The 20452-nt window shown below is 41.5% G+C and overlaps 2 protein-coding genes across 3 annotated transcripts; one reads left to right on the forward strand and one right to left on the reverse strand.

The window, feature by feature from the left end:
• Window positions 1–1376: 1376 nt before the first annotated feature.
• On the forward strand, window positions 1377–7771 carry LOC119911206 (sulfotransferase 1C1-like; the record flags this gene model as incomplete). Its single annotated transcript, XM_038730015.1, is given in 6 exon segments — window positions 1377–1505; window positions 2574–2671; window positions 2901–3027; window positions 6183–6277; window positions 6351–6531; window positions 7391–7771. Coding segments are annotated over 6 exon segments (743 nt in total), but the record flags the coding sequence as incomplete, so codon positions are not given.
• A 4-nt stretch (window positions 7772–7775) lies between these two features.
• LOC119911205 (sarcoplasmic/endoplasmic reticulum calcium ATPase 1) lies at window positions 7776–19611 on the reverse strand. Of its 2 annotated transcripts, XM_038730014.1 has the most exons (24): window positions 19494–19611; window positions 18542–18559; window positions 18145–18227; window positions 16943–17047; window positions 15810–15948; window positions 14976–15056; window positions 14795–14880; window positions 14405–14702; window positions 14117–14283; window positions 13941–14029; window positions 13724–13826; window positions 13504–13635; window positions 13197–13313; window positions 12877–13095; window positions 12648–12759; window positions 11863–12086; window positions 11457–11677; window positions 11128–11330; window positions 10952–11037; window positions 10734–10867; window positions 10424–10541; window positions 10214–10331; window positions 9833–9878; window positions 7776–8423 (listed from the first exon to the last, which is right to left on the reverse strand). In XM_038730014.1, the coding sequence occupies exons 1-23, from the start codon at window positions 19609–19611 to the stop codon at window positions 9874–9876; spliced, it is 2976 nt and encodes a 991-aa protein (XP_038585942.1). In that variant the 3' UTR covers window positions 7776–8423; window positions 9833–9873. The 2 variants fall into 2 exon arrangements, with proteins under 2 accessions (XP_038585942.1, XP_038585940.1); XM_038730012.1 differs by lacking the exon at window positions 9833–9878.
• Between the last annotated feature and the right edge of the window lie 841 nt (window positions 19612–20452).

Consider the following 20452-nt stretch of genomic DNA (forward strand, 5'->3'; position numbering starts at 1 on the left):
TTAATAACTTATTTAACTTTCAGAAAAACATATTTTCCCACCTCAGGTATTAAATCCCTGTTATTTTTTGTTATTAGGCTTCTTTATGATATGTGCACTATTAGTCTTCAACCCCGTTACACAATGACAATCTTATGATAGCTCTAAACATTTCAGACACCACCAATATGAAATTACTTTTTCAGAAAATAAAATAAAATAAAATGTAGGTGTGATTGGTTGAAACCGGGGTTGAAGATGATAAAAAGGCTGAAGAGACACATAGAATATAAACAGTTTTTTTATTACATTTTTTTTTACTGAAATTCACTGTGTGATTTTCTATAAACATTGTATATAATTTTTTAACCATTTAAGGACAATAGATAAAATTGCAGCTGAACTGAGTTTTGTTAACCCAACTGCATTTTTTTTATTCAGGATAGGCTGGTCCTCACTTCTTCAAAGGACTGTATGAGGGTTCAGGTTAGAGTCAATGTTAGAACTGGGTTTAAGTTCAGTTTAGGGTAGGTGTTGGGGTTAAACATTTAGCTGTGATGGTTAAGGTTAGGGATAAGTCAATGAATATTCTCACAACAAGGGAGAAGAGAAGCTGGGGTTCCTCTCAAGCAGCCCTGTGCTGAATGTAGCTCGTCAATGTCACTTGAACATGAACCGACCAATCACAGCCTGGATTGGACATTTAAAAGTATCGACAGATAGGTGTCGTTTACACGGGGGACAGGTCAGAATCAGAATGTCTCCATCACTTTTTGAGAGCTTTTGTTAAAAATGTTCTGAAAAACAGCAATAAGAAATGTTGAATAACAAATGAAACAATACACAATAGGGAAACATGCAATGCAGCTGAAATACAGAAGAAACAAATGTGCATTGTAGCCTACAGCGGAGCAATATTATTCTTGAAATGTCACAGAGCACAGACATGTGGGAGAGATTCTGACTGTGCTGAAATTTTTGAACATGAGCTGAAAGCCTGCTGAAACACAGGAGCTGTTAAAGTTAAGGAGTTTATAAATTAATTAAAATGAATTAATTTATTATTGATGTGAACTGGTGCCACATGCACATTTAAATACCCAAACAAAGGATACAAAAGAGGAGGGAAGACTATGCCTACATATGTGTATCATGACATGTCAGTTACATTTACATTACATTTAGCTTACAATTGCTATACATGTCGGAGGTCACATGCCTCTGGAGCAACTAGGGTTTAAGTGTCTTGCTCAGGGACACAATAGTAGATGTCTCACAGAGGGAATCTATGTGCCATCACCACCCCATCACCAGTTGACTCAAACTGGTGAGATTCAATAGATGGAAATTATCCTATTCATTCAACTCAGTGTTAATTTGTGTTTCTGGGACATAAGGCACCACATGGACCCAGGAAATTGTTGATCTGCTTTATCACAACGGAGATGCTGAGGCCTGCAAACGAGCCCCCACACCTATCCGCAGTCCTTTCCTAGAGATCTGCTCCCCACCACCCATCCCCTCAGGTGTGTGTTCATGTTGTCATCTTTGTGTGTGATTGCATTTACAAGTTTTAATAAAGTATAATAATATTGAGATGTTTACACCCTATTTTCCTCACATCTGTCCAAAATATCCATTAATACATCTTCCAACTGTGGCAGAACTCACAAATCCAATTACTGGAGGAATGTTTTCATAACGGCAAGTTTCTTCCACTTTAATCAGGGTTAATGAGCTATTAACCCATAAACATTTCTCTCAGCACCAAAATGACCAAACAGCTGAGTGACAGCTAATCCTGCAGTTTGTGACAAAAAACAAACAAACTGATGTGGTTGGTCAGGCAGAAATAGTGTGCTGTACATAATGTAGCTATAAGGTAGGCTACTGTTAGTAAAACATGAATTAGCCAAAATTAGCTGCCTTGAATTACTTATTTGACAATTCACTTTTAAAGCTGTGTCAATCGATTTGTCTGGACGAGAGGGAGCAAAACATTTTAAAACAAAAAAAGGTCAACTTGCTAACAAAGTAATGGCATATAGTCTACTTACATAATCTTCACACATGGACAAACTTTAGAAAATTTTATGCCACTTGGTGCTGGTTATGAGAGTTATTATACTAGAAATGGATTTGATGGAACAGTTTCAAAGAAATATTTTGACATTTTGGGAAATATCCTATATTTATTTGCTTTTCACAGCCAGCAACCAGTTAGCTTAGCTTAGTTTAGTGTAAAGAAAACTGGACATGGGGAAACAGCTAGCATATTACCAAGTGAGCTTTAGAGGTGCTGGTAGGCTAGCTATTTCCCACTGTTTCTAGTCTTTACGCTAAGCTAAGTAGGTGCTGGCTGTAGTTTCATATTTATACACCCTGGACCAAGTTCTGTCCTAAGACGTCCCCTAAATCTTGGGAAAACAAAGATACTTTTAACTAAGTTGAATGTCAGAAAGCAGTTGTGGGACATCATTAGCATGCATTAGATCGGGACTTATACAACATTAGCATAACATGGAATTTAATATAGTATGGAACAGAAGTGCGTTTCAACTCTTTCATACATATATCCTTTCTTTGTGTTTCAGGTCTTGATCTTCTGAAGACAATGGATCCCCCAAGAATTATCAAGACACATCTTCCTTTTCAGTTGGTGCCTCCTGGATTTTGGGAAAACAAGTGCAAGGTAAGAATCTGTCAGATTCAACAGAGCTCAAAATCCTGCTGGGAGTTATATTTCTTCACAGTGAACCGTATATGCATGTTAATAGGGTGAAAAGTTCATGTCTCAATGCACGTAATGGGGTGAGAGGTTAACTATACAATGCCATGTAACTGCCTCATTAGGTTACCTATTATCTGGATTGTTGTTATAAATCTTGCCTTCATCTCTTCCCCCTTGATCATGTGTAAAGACTATCTACGTGGCCCGCAATGCCAAAGACAACATGGTGAGCTACTACCACTTTGATTGTATGAATCTGACCCAGCCTGAGCCAGGGCCCTGGGAGGGATACATCCACAAGTTCATGCGGGGAGAGTGTAAGTAGATTAAACCACATTCCTGGGTGTCATTTAACCTTCAACCAAGAAAGGACCAACATAGTCTTGGCTATGTCTGGTACATTTACCCTGTCCACCAGCCAGAGGTTCTTGTGAATTTAAAAACAACGAGAAACTTCCTTAATTCACTGTTTTTCACCATGAGAAATTTAATATGCCTCAAAGGCATGACGAGATTAGCAGCACCCTGCAAGGCGGCAGGCTGAAGGTTATGCCATTCAGATTAAAATGTTCTCGTTGTTCTTGTTTTGAGGTATATCAAACTGTATATATATATATCAGTCAAATATATATATATATATATACTGTATATATACTATTTTCTATTGAGGCCCCTCAGGGGTTTGTACCCTGCAACTACTGGCTTTGTTAATGAGTAAGAAATTATTTGCTAATGCTTTATACCAGGGATCTCAAACTCAAATCATCCTACTGTGGTACTGTCATCTCATAGGAGGGCCATAGCAGAATTAAAGTACTCCAAGAAAGTGCAATATTCTCAAAATGTACTTTATTACCGTTACCAACATATTTTGAAAATTTTCATGTGTTTGACTGATAATTATACTGAAGTCAAAAGGTACAATATATACTACTCAAATGTAGTGCATCCTCAAGTATATGTAACTCAAACATTCATTTAAGTAATACACATCGGGCCACCGCCATCAGTCTGTTATTTCTGCCTGACATATGGGGCTCCGTCAGTTATAATGCCTTCTAGTCGGCTCCATGGTGATCCAGACCAAACCAAACCACATAAAATATCTGCAACTTTCAACACGCAGTCCATCTAATTGTCCTTCATTGGTGATTAATTCACTCACCACATAACTTGCTTCAACTGCAGTTTCAGTGTCCTTCTTGCCTTTATGAAAAATATACTGCTATGTCCATCTTTCTTGAAACAGCCTGTGTTTATCATCCATCTTCTGTTATGATTTCAACAGCAACATCTTTCTTTAGCCAATAGCGGGCATTTGAGGTCACCTTACCTTTCACCTTGACATTGGCTGTAATTCACCTTTGCCATGACAAACGAAATGCATTTAAAAATTGTGTTTTTGTTTTAATTATTTCAAATTGGTAGCTTGAATTGGCATGAAACAGCTAAATAATATAAAATATATAATTAAATAAAACAATAAATTGGCTGGCCAGATTTTGTTATTTTTTACCATCAGCTAGTGGGCCATAACAAAGTGGAGGAAGGGCCGGTTCTGGCCCGCGGGCCTGGAGTTTGAGACCCCTGCACTTACACATTACTTTTTGGTTGCCAGACTGTGAAAACTTGTTACTTGTTTGGCCACTTTTTGGACTGTTAGACCACTTACCTTCTGGAACAAAATCTATTCATTAACAACCTAAAAACATTTGCAACTGCAGACCTTATGGACCATTGAAAAAAAATTATTAATGACTTATCATTGGCTGTAATCAATGTTTTTTATGTTAACAATGGACAACATGACTACTTGTTAGTGAAAGTTGTTATTCATAGTGATGATTCTACAAAGAATAATCTCTTGACTCTGTAGTCATGTGTTGGAGCACTAGAGAGTGTTTTTTAGCAAGAACACCTGACACTACTATGCCACTGCAATCCATCAGTTTGGGATACAAGCAGGAAAAGACCAGGCTGGTTCTTGAACTAAGAGAGGCCATAATCAGTCAGTGAGAATTGCAAACGCCAAGTTCCCCAGTGGCTGGAAGTGGAAAGCCCAGGCTGAGGTTGACCGAGCGGTTGGTAGGCTGCAACATCAAGAACTTGTTGGGAGGATCCAGGCAGCAAGGGCAGGACTACTGTTTGGAGAAGCGCCGACAGGAAACAAACAAAGGAGATGGTGGTTGCACAAGTGTCAAGGATGGAAGAAGAGTGCAACAAGATCAACGCTGTGTCATAAGGCCGACAAGGAAACTGGACAACCTGGGACAGGGTTGTCAACCGGAAAACCAATTGGAAGATCCCACAGGCAAGACTCAGTTTCCTCATCAGGTCGACACGCTTCCCTGTTTTCGGAACCTCCACCAGTGGTTTGGGAATAAGGAATGCTGCTTGCTCTGCAAGGCCCCAGTGCAAGCCTACAGCACATCTTGTCAGGCTGCAAGGTGGCACTTTTCACAGGGGCTCTGTAGAAGGTACCACAAACAGGTCCTGAGAAAATTGGCCAAGGTGCTGGAGGTGCGAAGGCAGGAAAGCAGTGGATCCTCATCATCTGTGGAACACCCCATACAGTATGTCAAGGAGGGTGGAGTAAGAAAAAACACCAGGTCAAGAGAAACACCAAAGCTCTTTGCCTCAGATCCGGAGGGAACATGAGAGTCGATCTTGGCAGGCAGCTCCAGTGCCCCGGTGAGATTGCAATCACGTCACGCTTCCGGCAGCTGAGTGCAGGGAGGCTGGCTGGAGAACCACCATGTACCCAATGGAAATTGGATGCAGAGGCTTTGTGGGGCTGTCAACCACACACCTGCTGAGGGACGCAGGAGTGACGGCAGAAGAGGCGGAGAAGGTCAGAAAGCAAAAATGCTTAGCAGGTTACACCAACTACCTGTATATTTACAGCTGCCCCCAAGTAGCAGAACAAATCTGTAATTGCAGGTTTAAAGTGTCCCACTTTCTAATAAGCCATCACATCTGCATTTATAAATGTTGATAATCCATAAATAACTTCTCACTTAGTGAGAATCAGTTCTGCAGTAACAAATGCTATGCTAAGTTATTGAGAAAGGGTCATAGGTTTCTCACTTTCTAATGTCTCTATGTATATGTGCGTATATATGTTGGTGTTAAGTCATAAAAAAGGGTTATTGCATTCATTCATCAGGTCAGCGTCAGCAGTTGTAAAATATTAACAAGTTGTTAATGAATGGATTGTGGTCCACATTCCCGGCAGGAAGGTCTGTCCAAAAAAGGTAAGTGGATTAAATGTTCATTGGTGAGCCTTCTTGATAGAGGGATTTTTCACAACCTGGCAACCCAAAAGTTAAGAATTGATCTACACTAAATGATTTATTAACTTTAAGAAAACAGTTACAACTTAACTGCTCAGTAGTCACAGTTAACACAAACCTTTAACTGGAGTGGAAATAGCATTCCCATTAAAGGTGCTCACTGAGTTCGGTTTCTACAGTGGGATGGGGCTCCTGGTATGACCATGTGAAAGGATACTGGGTGGAGAGAGAGAAGAGGAATATCCTTTACCTCTTCTACGAGGACTTGAAAGAGGTAAGGAGAGCCTTCCTATAACATATGGACCAAAGCATGGTACGCACTCCTACCATCATATTTACTCTCCCAGAATCCTCGGCGTGAAGTGGAGCGCATCATGAGGTACCTGGACTTGTCGGTGTCTGATGAGGTCATCAGCCGAATTGTGGAGCTCACGTCCTTTAAGAACATGAAGGAGAACCCCATGGCAAATTACTCCTGTGTCCCAGCACCTGTTTTTGATCAGTCCATCTCTCCCTTCATGAGAAAAGGTGCGTCTGTCTCGTCCAGAAGGGTAATATTGATCAAATAATAAAAGATGAGCAGGGCAGGGCATGTACCAAGGTTTCAAGTAAGGCATACAATATCATGAACACCTCGTCTCACTTCTATGAACACACAGGTTGACCATCTTATCATATCTTCATATCTTGAAATATAATATTATAATGCAGTTAAGTCAACCTTTCTGTCAAAAAAAACTCAACAGACAGGAGTTACTACCACTCTGTTTTCTTGTTGTATCATGATATTTTTCTCCTTGTACTTCACATTGTACAGTGCAGTGGCGCCCTCTAGAGGTCCATGAATTTCTTGCCTTTGCTTCTGTTATTTTAATAGACTATGAAAACTTTATGCGAAATATAGCTGGAACGATTAGTGCAGTGGTTCTCAAAAGTTTTCACATCAAGGACCCCTAAGCTGACACAAATTAGAACACGGACTCCCACGAACAGGATTCTTGCTTTTTAATGATATATAACAGAAAATGTATGAAACCCATGACACAAGTAGTCATAAATTCTGTCATTGTGTTTACTTATGGATGGAATTACAACAAAAATAAATGATTCCCCTTTTTATTGGGGACCCCCTGGTTTTCCAGTGAAAACAAGTTATTTGAAGCTTGGGCTCTTTCATAAACCAAAATTAAAAAGTTAATTGAAAAATAATTAGCAGATTGAATAAACGTAAAGAAAAATAATCATCAGTGGCAGCCCTAATGGTCAATAATAGATTATTTCAGGAAAAATAATTTGAGAACTTATTTCTTATTTACTTGCTAATTTCAACATGGTATATGGTTATTGATTTATATATCTAACATGGTTGTTTTTTCTTTCTTTACAGGTGAGGTGGGTGATTGGATGAACCATTTCACACCCGAGCAGTCAAAGCTGTTTGATGAAGACTATGAAAAGCAAATGAAGGAAGTCAACATACCATTCAGGACCCTCATCTAACGGATTTGGGCTTTTTACAATTTTTTTAATTGATGCAGCTCTGTGAACCAAAGATTGATGAACTAACACTGTGCAGCACTAAGAGAGCAGAAGTACTGTCAAGAAAATTGACACGAGCTAAAAACCAAAACAATAAAATACATTTGTTTGACTCACTTCTGAATGCTGGATGTTAAAAAATAATCAGTGCACCTCCTGACGTGTAGATTAAGAGGAAAACCATCCTAATGTGTTTAAAGGATCAATAAAAATGTGCTCCACAATACAAGTACTTGAGTTTGTAATCACTTTATTGCAGCTTATCAGGTAAACAATATATAAGACCAAAAGTGTTGTGACTGAGTGGACATGCCCATTTTATGTCATGGGACCTCCAACAGAGACTGCATGGAACCTATAGAGAGCGCTGGCAGCTGGAGGCATGTGATTTTTCTGCCCATATGAAGTCATTTTGCAACCCTACACCACACTGTACAGAGCCCAGCCAAAGCAGGGAGGCTGCACGAGACACTAGCAACAAAGACTAGAATAAAAATAATGAGCTGGAAAGTCAATCATATGAAAATGGACACAAAAACACAACAGCTGAGAATATCCAAGTTTAACAAAAAAAAATCACTTTTAATACATAATTTATTTCTTAGAATAAAATCTTAAATACTGTGATACTTTATCAGCAGGGATGCTTCCCTTCATCATAACTAAATCTCCTTCCTTATATAGAGGCTATTTTTCTGTGAGTTTTGACAAGTTTTATTGTTATTTTTGTCAGTTTTCCTGTATTTTCTCCTCTCTCTTCAATTGGTTGGCTCACTATGCCTGCCCTCTTTGGTTTTGATCTTCCTCTCTCTCTCCTCTCCGCCTCTTTCTCTCCAACTCTTAAGATCCTCTTCTTCTACTTGTCTATTTAGCTTCCGTATCTGGTAAAAAGAAAATGGATAAATCAGGGAGGGAAAGGACGTTTGGACACATGATTTGATCAATGGAAACACAAATGAGCGAGCCTTTAAAGAAACAAATTAAAGAGGCCAACACTTATACTATCTTTGCAGACAAACATATCATTGCAAAGTCAAATTGTTTGACACTTCCCAATCTAAAACTAATCTCACTACAAAAGCATGATGTAATCTAATGAAAGCAGCGAGCAAACTAAATCAGACTTCTTGAGTCTGGGACTGAAGAAGAAGAAGAAGAAGAAGAAGAAGAAGAAGAAGAAGAAGAAGAAGAAGAAGAAGAAGAAACCCTAAGATTGAAACTCAATTGGGATTGAATTTTCAGTACTTTTAACTTTTGGGGAGGCAGGTTGTTTTTCACAGGATGGAATTTGGCCCGGTGATAAAGATCTTTAAATGGGACAAACTGTAACCACCTTGCCCTTAAATGAAATGACAAATTTAGCTTGACAGGGCCTGGATGATAATCAGTGTAATCACAGGAGGAAAAGTATCTTTTCAAGAACTTGTTGATTTTCCCAAGGAGGTTCTTGGACAAGAACAGCATAAAAAGTTTGGTAACACTTAACTTGAACCCTTATACGCAGGGCGTAAACATATAATAAACTGTTCATAACACATAGTGTAGTTATTAGCAGATATAAGGACACATTTTTATTAATGTACAATAATTACAATAATTATAACTTCTCCTATTAAGACATATATAATTAAAGCTGTGTTATATTAAATTGTCATGCATGATCTACATATTAAGAGAGGCTAACTACATCAACAAACACATAAAACATTTTTATCTGCTTACAACTTCATTATAGTGTGTTATGAACCATTTATTATATGTACTTATACACTGCTTAGAAATGATAAATGGGAGGGGTAAAATAAAGTGTTGCCAAGGGGTTTTGTGGGGCATTGACAATATCAAGCCTTTTTATAAAAGTGGTACCAAAACAGGCGTTGGTCACAACGCGGACAGAAAACAGATCAACAAACACGCTGTGTTGAGGCCAACAGCAGCAACTCAGAGGTGATAAACGTGACTTCTGAGCTCGTATGAAATCAGAAATAAGCTCAGAGGAGGACATCAGGGACAGACAGCAGCACTGAGAGATCTCCCTATTCCTTAGTGCCACTGTCCCAATTTGTGACAGAGATCAGACACATTTTTTCATTATGTCAGATTAAGTAGTAGGGAGAACCCAGAGTTGTACATCAACAGCAGCGTGATGATTTGTACAGTAGACACCACTGAAGACAGATTTGCACAAGAACAGAAACATATGAGACAAAACTAAGGAAACACAACCACGTACACACAAACAATAGATACAAAGTGATAGCCATTAGCAGATGTGCACATTGTGGAATACCTTGCTTTAGATACAGGCTAATGGTGGTGGGTTGACAGAATTTAGACTGAAAATCAACAAAAAGGGTGAGTTAGTGAGAGGAGGGAGGGGGGGGAGAAAGATCAGGCAGATAAAAACTGGCATTATAGAACTTATGACAGATTCATAGACAGAGGAAGAGATGATGTGAGGTAATGGAATGACAGTAGTACAGGATGAAGAAGGATTATCATTTGTTAAAATATTAATGAATAGTTAACAAAAAAGAGATGAAAGTATTAATCAATTTGAATTATATTAAAGCTTTTAAAAGAGATAAGATATTTTATTTTAGGTAATAAGACAGATCTTTATATTTTTAATATGTTAGAGTGAATGTGAAAAAAGTGCAGTGTTACTTACTCTCAACGTAGTTACGGGCGATGAACTTCAGAACCTCATCAATAGCGATGACAGGGAAGGAAAGCTTCAATACTACAATCCACTGGTCAATGGTAAGGTGGTTCAACTTGAAGATCATCTGCGGGGCAAAAGAGTGGGAGTCAGAACTGCAGCAAAACCACAGCGACTACAACAAAAAGCGTCGAGAGGGAGCAGTGGTGGCTGACTTACGGGCATAGGGTCAACATAGATGATCAAGAAGTGCAGGGACATGGAGAGGGTCATTGCGGCAAGCAGCCAGAAGTTGCTCCATGGGGGCATGCGCACCAGAGACTGGTTCTCAGACAAGCTTTAAAAAAGAAAAGAAAAAAGGAATTATGAGAATAAATATCTGTGTTACCTGAAGAAACCACTGGAGTCATCATCAAAAAAAGAACTAGAAGCCTGTTGCATTGCCATTTCAAAATGTATTTCTTTTTTTTTTGCTGACAAAGTGTTTTTCTGTACTAGCTGTAAAACCCAATTTCAACACAAGTATTACCTGTTGAGAGCGTTGCACATCTCGATGGTGACCAGAACAGACAGGGCCATGGTCATGGGAGTGCAAGCCTCAAAGATCTCGCAGTCAATGCCGGTGAAGTCTTCGTTGTCTTCATGGCACTGCATGAAGTGGGACTGTACAGAGGAGAGGTGAGGTTATGCAGTGTCTGCATGTAAGTGTTTGTGGAAGACAAACAGGAAAGAAAGACAGTTACTTACCAGCTGGAAGTAGGAGACACCGGGGCCGGTTGGATCATAGAGGAACCACCAGGCAGCACCACCAACAGTGGCGGCACCGACGTATCCTGTAAGGGAAAGATTACAGTGTCAGTGTAGGCAGGTGCTTTTCCTGTTTTCAAATAAAATCCAAACACCATGTCCAAAGTCCTACTTACCACCAATAGCCATGTATCTGAAGAACAACCAGCCAGAAATCAGGGGCTCTTTGGGGGAACGTGGGGGCTTGCCCATGATGTCCAGATCAGGGGGATTGAACCCCAGAGCAGTGGCGGGCAGACCATCAGTGACAAGGTTGACCCACAGCAGCTGGACGGGGATCAGAGCCTCGGGCAGGCCCAGAGCAGCAGTCAGGAAGATACTGAGAGAGTGAAAAGGGAAATAATAGAACAAACGGAGGGCCGAGCTTAGCCAGAGACTGAGAGAAAGATGGCTGAAAGGTGGCATTCAGGTGTGGGAAAGAGTGTGTGTCACATAGGCCACTCACCAGACAACCTCACCAACATTGGAGGAGATGAGGTAGCGGATGAACTGCTTCATGTTGTTGTAGATAGCTCTGCCCTCCTCAACAGCAGCCACAATGGAAGAGAAGTTGTCGTCAGCCAGGACCATCTCAGAGGCAGACTTGGCAACGGCAGTGCCAGAGCCCATGGCGATGCCGATCTCGGCCTTCTTCAGGGCAGGGGCATCGTTCACACCATCACCAGTCTGGGGTGGGAGGAGAGGAAGCATAAGTTTAACTATTCTCAGAGCCACACACGTGTGTACACAAATTAACATAGACATACTGCAAATACAAAATCACTAACACTACACTAACAGCCGGAAAACAAAAAGACAAGTACTATGTCTGTGTCAAGTTTAGTTTGCATCTTATGCTGCTGAGCTCTTACCATAGCAGTAATGTCATCAAAGCCCTGCAGGAACTCAACAATCTTGGACTTGTGGGATGGTTCCACACGGGCAAAGCAGCAAGCCCTGCGCACGGCCTCGGCCTGTTCATGGAGGGGCAGATCATCAAACTCACGTCCAGTGTAGGCCTTGCCAGTTACATCCTCATCCTCACTGAAGATGCCAATGCGACGGCAGATAGCAATAGCGGTTCCCTTGTTGTCACCTGAAATATGGAGATGGAGAAGAGGGTCAGTGAAAAGTTTGGTGGTGTAAAACACATGTTTTGCACCACAGGGGAGTGGATACATCATAAAACTGCAGGAGAAGATGTGTTTTTCATTGTGTGTATTGTAGATATAGATGATTACAGTGGATTTTTTACACAACAATAATGGTATCAGAACACAGGCATTTCTGTGGCATAAGATATACTAGGATCTATCTAGCTGGAGAAAATTTCCCAATAAAATGTCAACAGGCCTTTTTAAAAAAGACGGAATATACAAGCTTCTTCTATATTGTATTATTAAATACTTAATTAAATTAAATTTAATTTGATTAAATCAAAAACTTTATACAACTAAACTTTTGTTTACATTTAGATATCAGATTTCCATCCTTAATGGCCAACTCAAAATTATTGCCAAAAAATACAATGTATTTATTATGTAAAATACATAATCCATAGAACACATCATACATAAAAATGTATGATTATGTTCTATAAGAGAACACATTACAGCATGTTCCTGCACTGATGATTCATCCCACCCCTGATACTAACCAGTGATCATAATGACACGGATTCCAGCATCTCTGCACAGCTGAATGGAGCCAGTGACTTCCTTACGAGGGGGATCCAACATACCCACGCAGCCAACAAAGGTCAGGTCAGTCTGAGGAGAGAGGCAGGAATGGAGTCATTCATAGTTTTTACATGTAGTCACAGTTTATCTCCATGCATTTCAATGCATGCATTGCATTTCAAGTCCATGAGATTGTTTAGTTCTCACCTCATAATCGATAAACTTGGTTGAGTCCTCGAGGTTCATCTCGTCCATCTTCAGTGGGGTGTCACGAGTGGCCAGTGCCAGGCAACGCAGGGTGTCGCGGCCGGTACCCCAGTCCCTGATAACAGCCATGATCTTATCCTTGATGGCATTGGTCAGGGGCACGCGGGTGGTGCCAACACGCACATATGCGCACCTGTCAATCACTCCCTCAGGGGCACCCTGTTGAGGTAACAGGAGGATTATTTTATGTTATGTTGAGTCAAAGTTGCGGGTGTCTGACCAAAGGCTGCGAGAAGGAGAAAAGAAAGAAAGAAACTAGCCTTCACAAACATCTTGGCACCACCATCACCCTTCGCGGGAGTGCAGTACACGGACATGGACTTCCTGTCACGGGAGAACTCCAGAGTGACGTTCTTCTTCATGAGCTGTTTGATCACCTGTTGGAGGACACAGATAAAATGTTTTTTTATTAGAAAGGCAGTCAACTTGCCATAGGATGGCCCTAACACTACTAAGTGAACTAAGACTGATTCAATAAACTAATAGCTTCACTGGTTCACAACTAGCTGTACAATAACAATAAAAATGTGATCCTCAACATGTAGCAAAAGGCAGGAGGAAACTTACTGAGCAGCAAGCGTTGGCTCTCTCAATCTTGGTCAGGCTCCTCACGTTGGAGTTGAACACGTTCATCTTCTCAACCAGGCAGGACAGGGCGGTCTCAGTAGCCTCACCAACCTTCTCATAGATCTTCTTGGTCTGGAGAAAAAGAGGGTGAGAGAGAGAGTTGGTAAAACTGTGGAAGACCACAAGGTTTCAGTGTAGCGAATAAACTGCGAGACTTTACCTCATTGTAGTCCAGAGAGGAGTCGTTGCACAGGGCGCAGATGGTAGCCAGCTCAACAAGGCCGTCGTATGCGCTGCAGTTGGTCTTGGCACCTCCCTGGGAACTGAAGGATAAAGAGAATTACAAATTAATGAGAGACGGTTTATGTGTGCTTGTATGTATGTATGATAGTACAAGTATGGATGATATGGGATTTGAATGATGACAGCCAACTTACACCTCGCCCTCTGGGGTGTACTTGGAGCCGGAGATATCAAAAGCATCAAGATCAACATGGTCGCCATCGACACTCTTGACAATGAACATCTGTGGCAGAGGAAACAAAGAAGGTTTTATTTGTGTCTTAAGTAGGGTAGTTTTGTAGACAAACACAATTTTCTTTTTGATACCCACCTTGGTCACACACATCTGGTTGGTGGTGAGGGTGCCAGTCTTGTCGGAGCAGATGACAGAGGTGCAGCCCAGGGTCTCCACAGAGGGCAGGCTTCTGACAATGGCGTTCTTCTTGGCCATACGGCGGGTACCGAGGGCCAGGCAAGTGGTGATGACAGCGGGCAGACCTAAGGGACATTGTGAGTGTGTTCCCACACGTTGAGTGTGATGAACAAGCAGAGGAGGAAGAGTCTTCTCATAGACTAACTCTGACTGTCACTCTCTGATTTCAATGGCGTGCTGCCTTACCCTCAGGGATGGCAGCCACAGCCAGAGCAACGGCGATCTTGAAGTAGTAGACGGCACCACGGAGCCATGAGCCACCGTGGACGGGGTCGTTAAAGTGGCCAATGTTGATGGCCCAGACAGCAATACAGATCAGGGTGATAACCTTGGACAGCTGCTCGCCAAACTCGTCCAGCTTTGCCTGCAGAGGAGTCTTCTCCTGCTCGGTAGCAGCCATCTGGTCACGGATCTTGCCAATCTCAGTGGCGACTCCGGTGGCCACAGCCACACCGATGGCCTTTCCAGCAGCGATGTTGGTGCCCTGCAGAAGAGAGAAGAAGAGAAAGGTAAGAAAACAGGTTTAACGGGATTAACAGAGAAGTGAAGAAACAATACTGATGTTATGGCACTTACAGAGAAAAGCATGTTCTTCTTGTCCTGGTTGACAGCCCTGGGGTCTGGAACAGCTTCAGTGTGCTTGATCACACTGACAGACTCACCTGAGAGAGAATACAGGAAATGACCTCAGAACTGCAAATAGAGTGAGGATGGAAAAACACGTATTGGCAGATTTTAAGGTTTCTTGAAATCTTACCAGTAAGGATGGACTGGTCCACACGCAGGGTGGTGGACTTGATGGAAACAATCCTGATGTCAGCGGGGACTTTGTCACCAACTGTGACACAAATCACAAAGTAGCCATCATTAAAATGTATTCTTGTTATTATTTACTGAATTGTCACAGAATGCAAAATATTTTTCTTCAATTTATATAAAACATCAAATAAATGTAGTTATGGTGACTGTATATATTAGTAGACTACTTTTTTTCGTCTCCATAACATTACTAAACTGTATTAGTCCTACGAAGAACAATTTATGTCAGCCATAATGAAATCCTTAACTGAAAAATATTTTAAAAACATTGTGTTAGAAGTTATTCCAAATTTAGGGCCCAGTGCTCAGAATAACTTTCTATACTTTGTCCATAATGAGACAGAACCTAAAACTGACACATGCATTGCCCAATGAGAATGAGCTACACATGGTGGGGGGTGGGGACAGCCAGCTAGAGAGGCAACAGGTGTACACTGATAAATGAACAGAAGTGAGCAATGGCAGGGAGGGGAGAAGAGGTGGAGCAGGTGCTAGTGGGGGTATTTATACTCATGATTTTACTTGTCTTCCATCAGCATATTTTCATAGCAGTGCTACATCCTGCCTCACACACATTGCCTTAAAAAGACACGGGGCTTTGCCATCAGCCTTTACCAGACACATATCCTGAATTTGTGTCAGTCTTTCCCTCAACAGAAACTTAAGTCTCTCACTGGATGTTTCTTTGTATCTTTTCACAGTTACATTTCCACCTTTAAAAAAATAATTAGCAATCAAGAGCCAGCCAATGAACGATGTTGACATTTCTTACCGGACACCTCCACAATGTCTCCAGGGACAATTTCTCTGGCCTTGATCATCTGCACACTCTTTCTGTCAGAACGGTAAACTTTGCCCATCTCAGGCTCGTACTCCTTGAGAGCCTCGATGGCATCTTCAGCGTTACGCTCCTGTGGCACACACAGACAAGAAGCCACAAACAGTCATTAAAAAAGTGAGAAAAGGGGGTCAGCAAAAATAAAAACAGCGATGCACATTCACAAAGTTTGTGCCAGACATGATGGACAAATAAATGTACTGTACACTCTAATAATTATCTATAAACTGATGTCAACATGCCTGTTTATCCTTGCTCAAATGTAAACTATACTCATGTTGACCTTGGCATGGCACTGGGAATGTCCTCTAGCAGGCTCTGAGTCATTACACACTGATACACAACCTACTGATGACATATGAGTAGGTCAGATCCATGATCTGGCTTGCGCTGTTGCTTCTGAAGTTACTATATATTGTTATAACAAAGTCTTCTTGGTTTTTTCCCCTCCCAAATAAATACAAACTGTTGTGTGGAAAGTGGACCATGGATCTATCTACATCATCATTTAACTGAGGGATTTATATATGGGGAATATTTGTGATAACATTTAATTTGGGGCGGACAACATAAATCTTCTAATAGCAGGTTGCCGAGATCAGATCTGTTTTCACTGAGAAAAACAGGAATGAAGCAGCTGATTTACACACGTCGGGGAGATGGTAACAACAATGTTCCCATGGTGACTTATGCCTGACAGCAGTGCCAATTACTTAATGGCGTGCATGTAGAGAGAGCTAGACTTGCATAACGTGAATAATCCAGCCGGCTTGCAGTCAAAACATACCATAGGGTGTGCAAATTATGGCTAAAATAGTAACTAATTTATTTTATCTTCTTGACTGGAATTGAATAATATTGTTTATTTAAGATTTACTCTATGTTGTAACAGCAACTTTAGTGCACACACTAACTATTTTGAGCTTCAAAGATGTAAAAGTGATAATGTTACAGTTGCACAACTACGTCTGGGTGGAACACATGGCAGTAACTGGAACCTGAGTACTTTCTGTCATCTTTGCAGTGGATATATCTTATTGCTCAACGTGCTGGGCCTCGCCACTAACCTGCCACACTCCAACAATAGCGTTGGCGATGAGGATAAGAAGGATGACGAGCGGTTCCACAAAGGCGGTGATGGTCTCCTCACCTTCCTCGAACCAGGCCAGCACCTGAGGTCAGAGGGGTAAAGAGCAAATCAGTGTTAGTGTGAGCACAGAAGTGGAGGCAACAGTGACAGTGGGCGATACTGTTCCTGAGAAACAGCATGCATATATGTCTATATAATAATAATACTTGCATTGTGCCTGAATGAAAAGATTCTTCATATGTATACTGACTAATAAGAGGGCCGTGGATTGTGGAGGCTGCCACGGTCATTTAAAATGTTGTATGCATTGTTTCACATAGCTTTTAGTATATAATAACAAACAATGTGATATAATGTACAATTGATTTTAAAAGCTCAGTTATACAGGCCATGTTCATGACCTTGTGATTACATCATTTATATTAATTTGATCCCATAACTCCTTATTCCCTCTGACTTTAACCCAGTTTCTGTGGAGACCCTTCATTCCTTCCTTCAGGCTTGACCTTTCCCGAAGGATTCAGTTTCTCTCCTCAGCTTGGGGCCTTCTTAAAATAAACCCCTACCCTTCAGTCCCCCTATACTTTCCTGACCCCCGTCTCTCACTGGCTCCTCAATATTCGCCTTCTAAGGCCATCATGACAGCTGCCCGAAGGGGTGAAAGCTGGGCAAAGGAATTAATACACCTCCGACAAGCCCTTGCAATCTGTCTCTCTGCTCTCAAGTTGTCGTCCTTAAAAAATACACGGAGGGGTGGAGGGACTTGTGGGTGGGTGAAGTTATCTTGACAAAGTGACCAGAGAGAAATGCTCACAGAATGAGTTGCTGTGATGGGTTTTAAAGTTAAATACAATTAATTACCTGTTTCAAGATGGCAATCAAGAATGGAAGAAGGGCCAGAGACCATTGTGGCAAAAAGTAAATGTGAGAAAGGTTTGTGGTTGATTGCCAGGATGTAATCTGAAGAGTTTATTCTTGTAATGAGATTTGTAAAAGTGTGCACCTGTTCTGTCTTAGAAAAAAAAGTCGAGTGTCTCATCCCTCCGTGTCTCGTGGAATTTGTTGCTACTATTATGTCCGCTGCAAATCCTACCACTTAAAAATGATTATGACAGAGTTCACCACAATTTTAAATTACTCACATGATTAAAATGTTTTTACAAACACTTGTTTACTTACAAAAGAGATGCAGGCAGCCAGCAGCAGGATCCTGACAAGCAAGTCCTCAAACTGCTCAATGATCAGCTCCCAGATGCTCTTACCTGAGCGAGACATAGAGAAAGAGACAAAGAAAAAAATGTCATCACAAAATATAAATCTAACTACCGAAATGTGTAAAGTCAAATTGCATTTCAGTGTAAAGGGAAGTGTTTACAGTCGATAGTGTAGATTTGTGATCTTTGCTGCTAAAGATGATGGTGAAAAATAGCCAGGAGAATGGCATTTGCATGTGGGCATCACACAATCAAAATACTGCCTGTATGTATTTACTGTTTAGAGTTTAGATAATTAATGGTGGTCTTCCCATCTGGGTCAAATCAGGTAGCTGGATGTTCTTGGGTGGATAAACACTTACCCTCCTCAGCGGGCAGCTCTGGAGTCAGACACAAAGGTGAAGGAGGACAACAAGTATGGAGACAGAAAGACAGGGAAAAAGGATGGTTAGTTCAAATGATTCATGGAGCAGAAAAGAAAAATGGCATTCATCGAGATTTGTTTTCAACAAACGAAGACAAGTTATACTTCTTGGTGTGGTATAATTGTGACCTATCTTCCACCGCTTCAAAAAATCCCTGTGTGTCTTACACTTGGTGACTTTAAGGCCTGACGTTAAAAAAACAAACAAATGTTTTCACTTATTTGATACTGAATCAGTTTCCTTTGACTTCTAACATGTAGTGACTGTTCATTATTATGTTTAACAGCAGCTGGCGCCAGAAACATCACTGTGTGCTGCTTTTGAACTTTAATACCATATTACAGAGCGTTTGCCACCTATATTGCCATTCCACTGGTTATTGATTAGCAATCATATTACAAATCATTAAGCTATAAGCCATCTGATGACCTCCCCTTTTTACCCAGTCTAAAATTATCCACCTCTCCTGTTAGCGCCCGCCCCATATATCACCCAGGAAGCTTCTTGAGCCATCACCTGTCTCTCTCGCTCTCCAGCCATCTTCTTTGGCTATCTTTAAATAGCTCTTCAAAGCCCTCAAAGTCTGCTTCTCAATGTCTCTGCATTTCTACCAGCTGTTGCAACTCCTCTCTGAAAAAGCATCCCATGCAAAAAAAAAAAACCTCGACCCAGCTCCACTCAACAAAGTATCTCTGAAAACTCTGCTGGTGGCGACTTGGGAAAACAGTCACTGTACTTTGTTTGGAGTATTCTGAATGTAAATACTACGATTTCTCTTTAAATGTGATGTGAGACGTTTCTCTATGTGGCCGAGTTACCAAACACTGACTATGTTTGTCTTTCTTCTTTGAGTAGGCCTCCCACCCCATCCCATGATGCCCGCACTCACCATTGAAGCCATACTTGTCCAGGTTCTTCTTGAACTGGTCAGGAGTGAGACCGGTAGTCTCATTCACTCCGAAGTAAGCCAGGCATTCTGCCGGGCCCTTTGTGTGTGCGTTCTCCATCCTTTCTGGATAGACAAGGGATGTCCTGTCTAACCGTACCTATCCGCGCCCTTTTACTTCTTGTTGTTCTCTGCAGTTTTTACCCTTGGTCCACCACTCTCACCTAGAAGTGTGGCACTCTCCAATTCAGGAGTGCTGGTCTGACAGAAAGAGCGAATAAGCACATACATGCTCAGGGTTTTATATCACCAACGGGCTCGGGATTGGTGGATACCCCACCGACACACGCCTCCAAATTCCAGCATGGGAGTACATTGGGGGTGGTAAGGGGGGTCGGTGGTGCGGGTGGGGGCTTGAGGTGGCGCAATGGGGAGGTGAGATGGTGGACAGGAACTGGGGACAAGGCTTGGATTTGGAAAGGAGGCAATGCAGGAGAGTGGTGTTGCAGGGGCAGGAGGGGGTGAAGGGGGGGTCGCACCGTGGATGAAAATGAGATCTGTTTTTGGAACATGCATGGTCAGTGGAATAAGAAGAAGGGAGAAGGTGAAAGAGTGAGGCAGGAGATCATCGGAGTGGGGAGGGGGGTTGAGTGACGGCTCAACTGGTTTCTGCTGAAGAAGGTGGCCAGAGAGAGAGGAGTGTGAACTACACACAGAGAGAGACAGACGAAGGGAGATGGTAGATGAATAATCTTGTACAAGAGTTAGCTGGCATTTTTACAAAGAGACTGTGAGCTGGCACACTGACACACAAAGTTCTCAGCTCAAACCAGAAACGAGAACATTCTGCTGTCAACAACATGTGCATACTTATCTAAAGTTCTGCTGAGCCAATAGTCAGTCATAATAACACCTGACCTGATAATTAACCTACTTAAGACATGGCAGTGATAGAAGAAAGC

Source organism: Micropterus salmoides, unplaced genomic scaffold (assembly GCF_014851395.1).
Source record: "Micropterus salmoides isolate LMB-PRFRI ecotype aquatic unplaced genomic scaffold, ASM1485139v1 Ms_hic_scaffold_1957, whole genome shotgun sequence".
In the NCBI taxonomy this organism is placed as follows: Eukaryota; Metazoa; Chordata; class Actinopteri; order Centrarchiformes; family Centrarchidae; genus Micropterus; species Micropterus salmoides.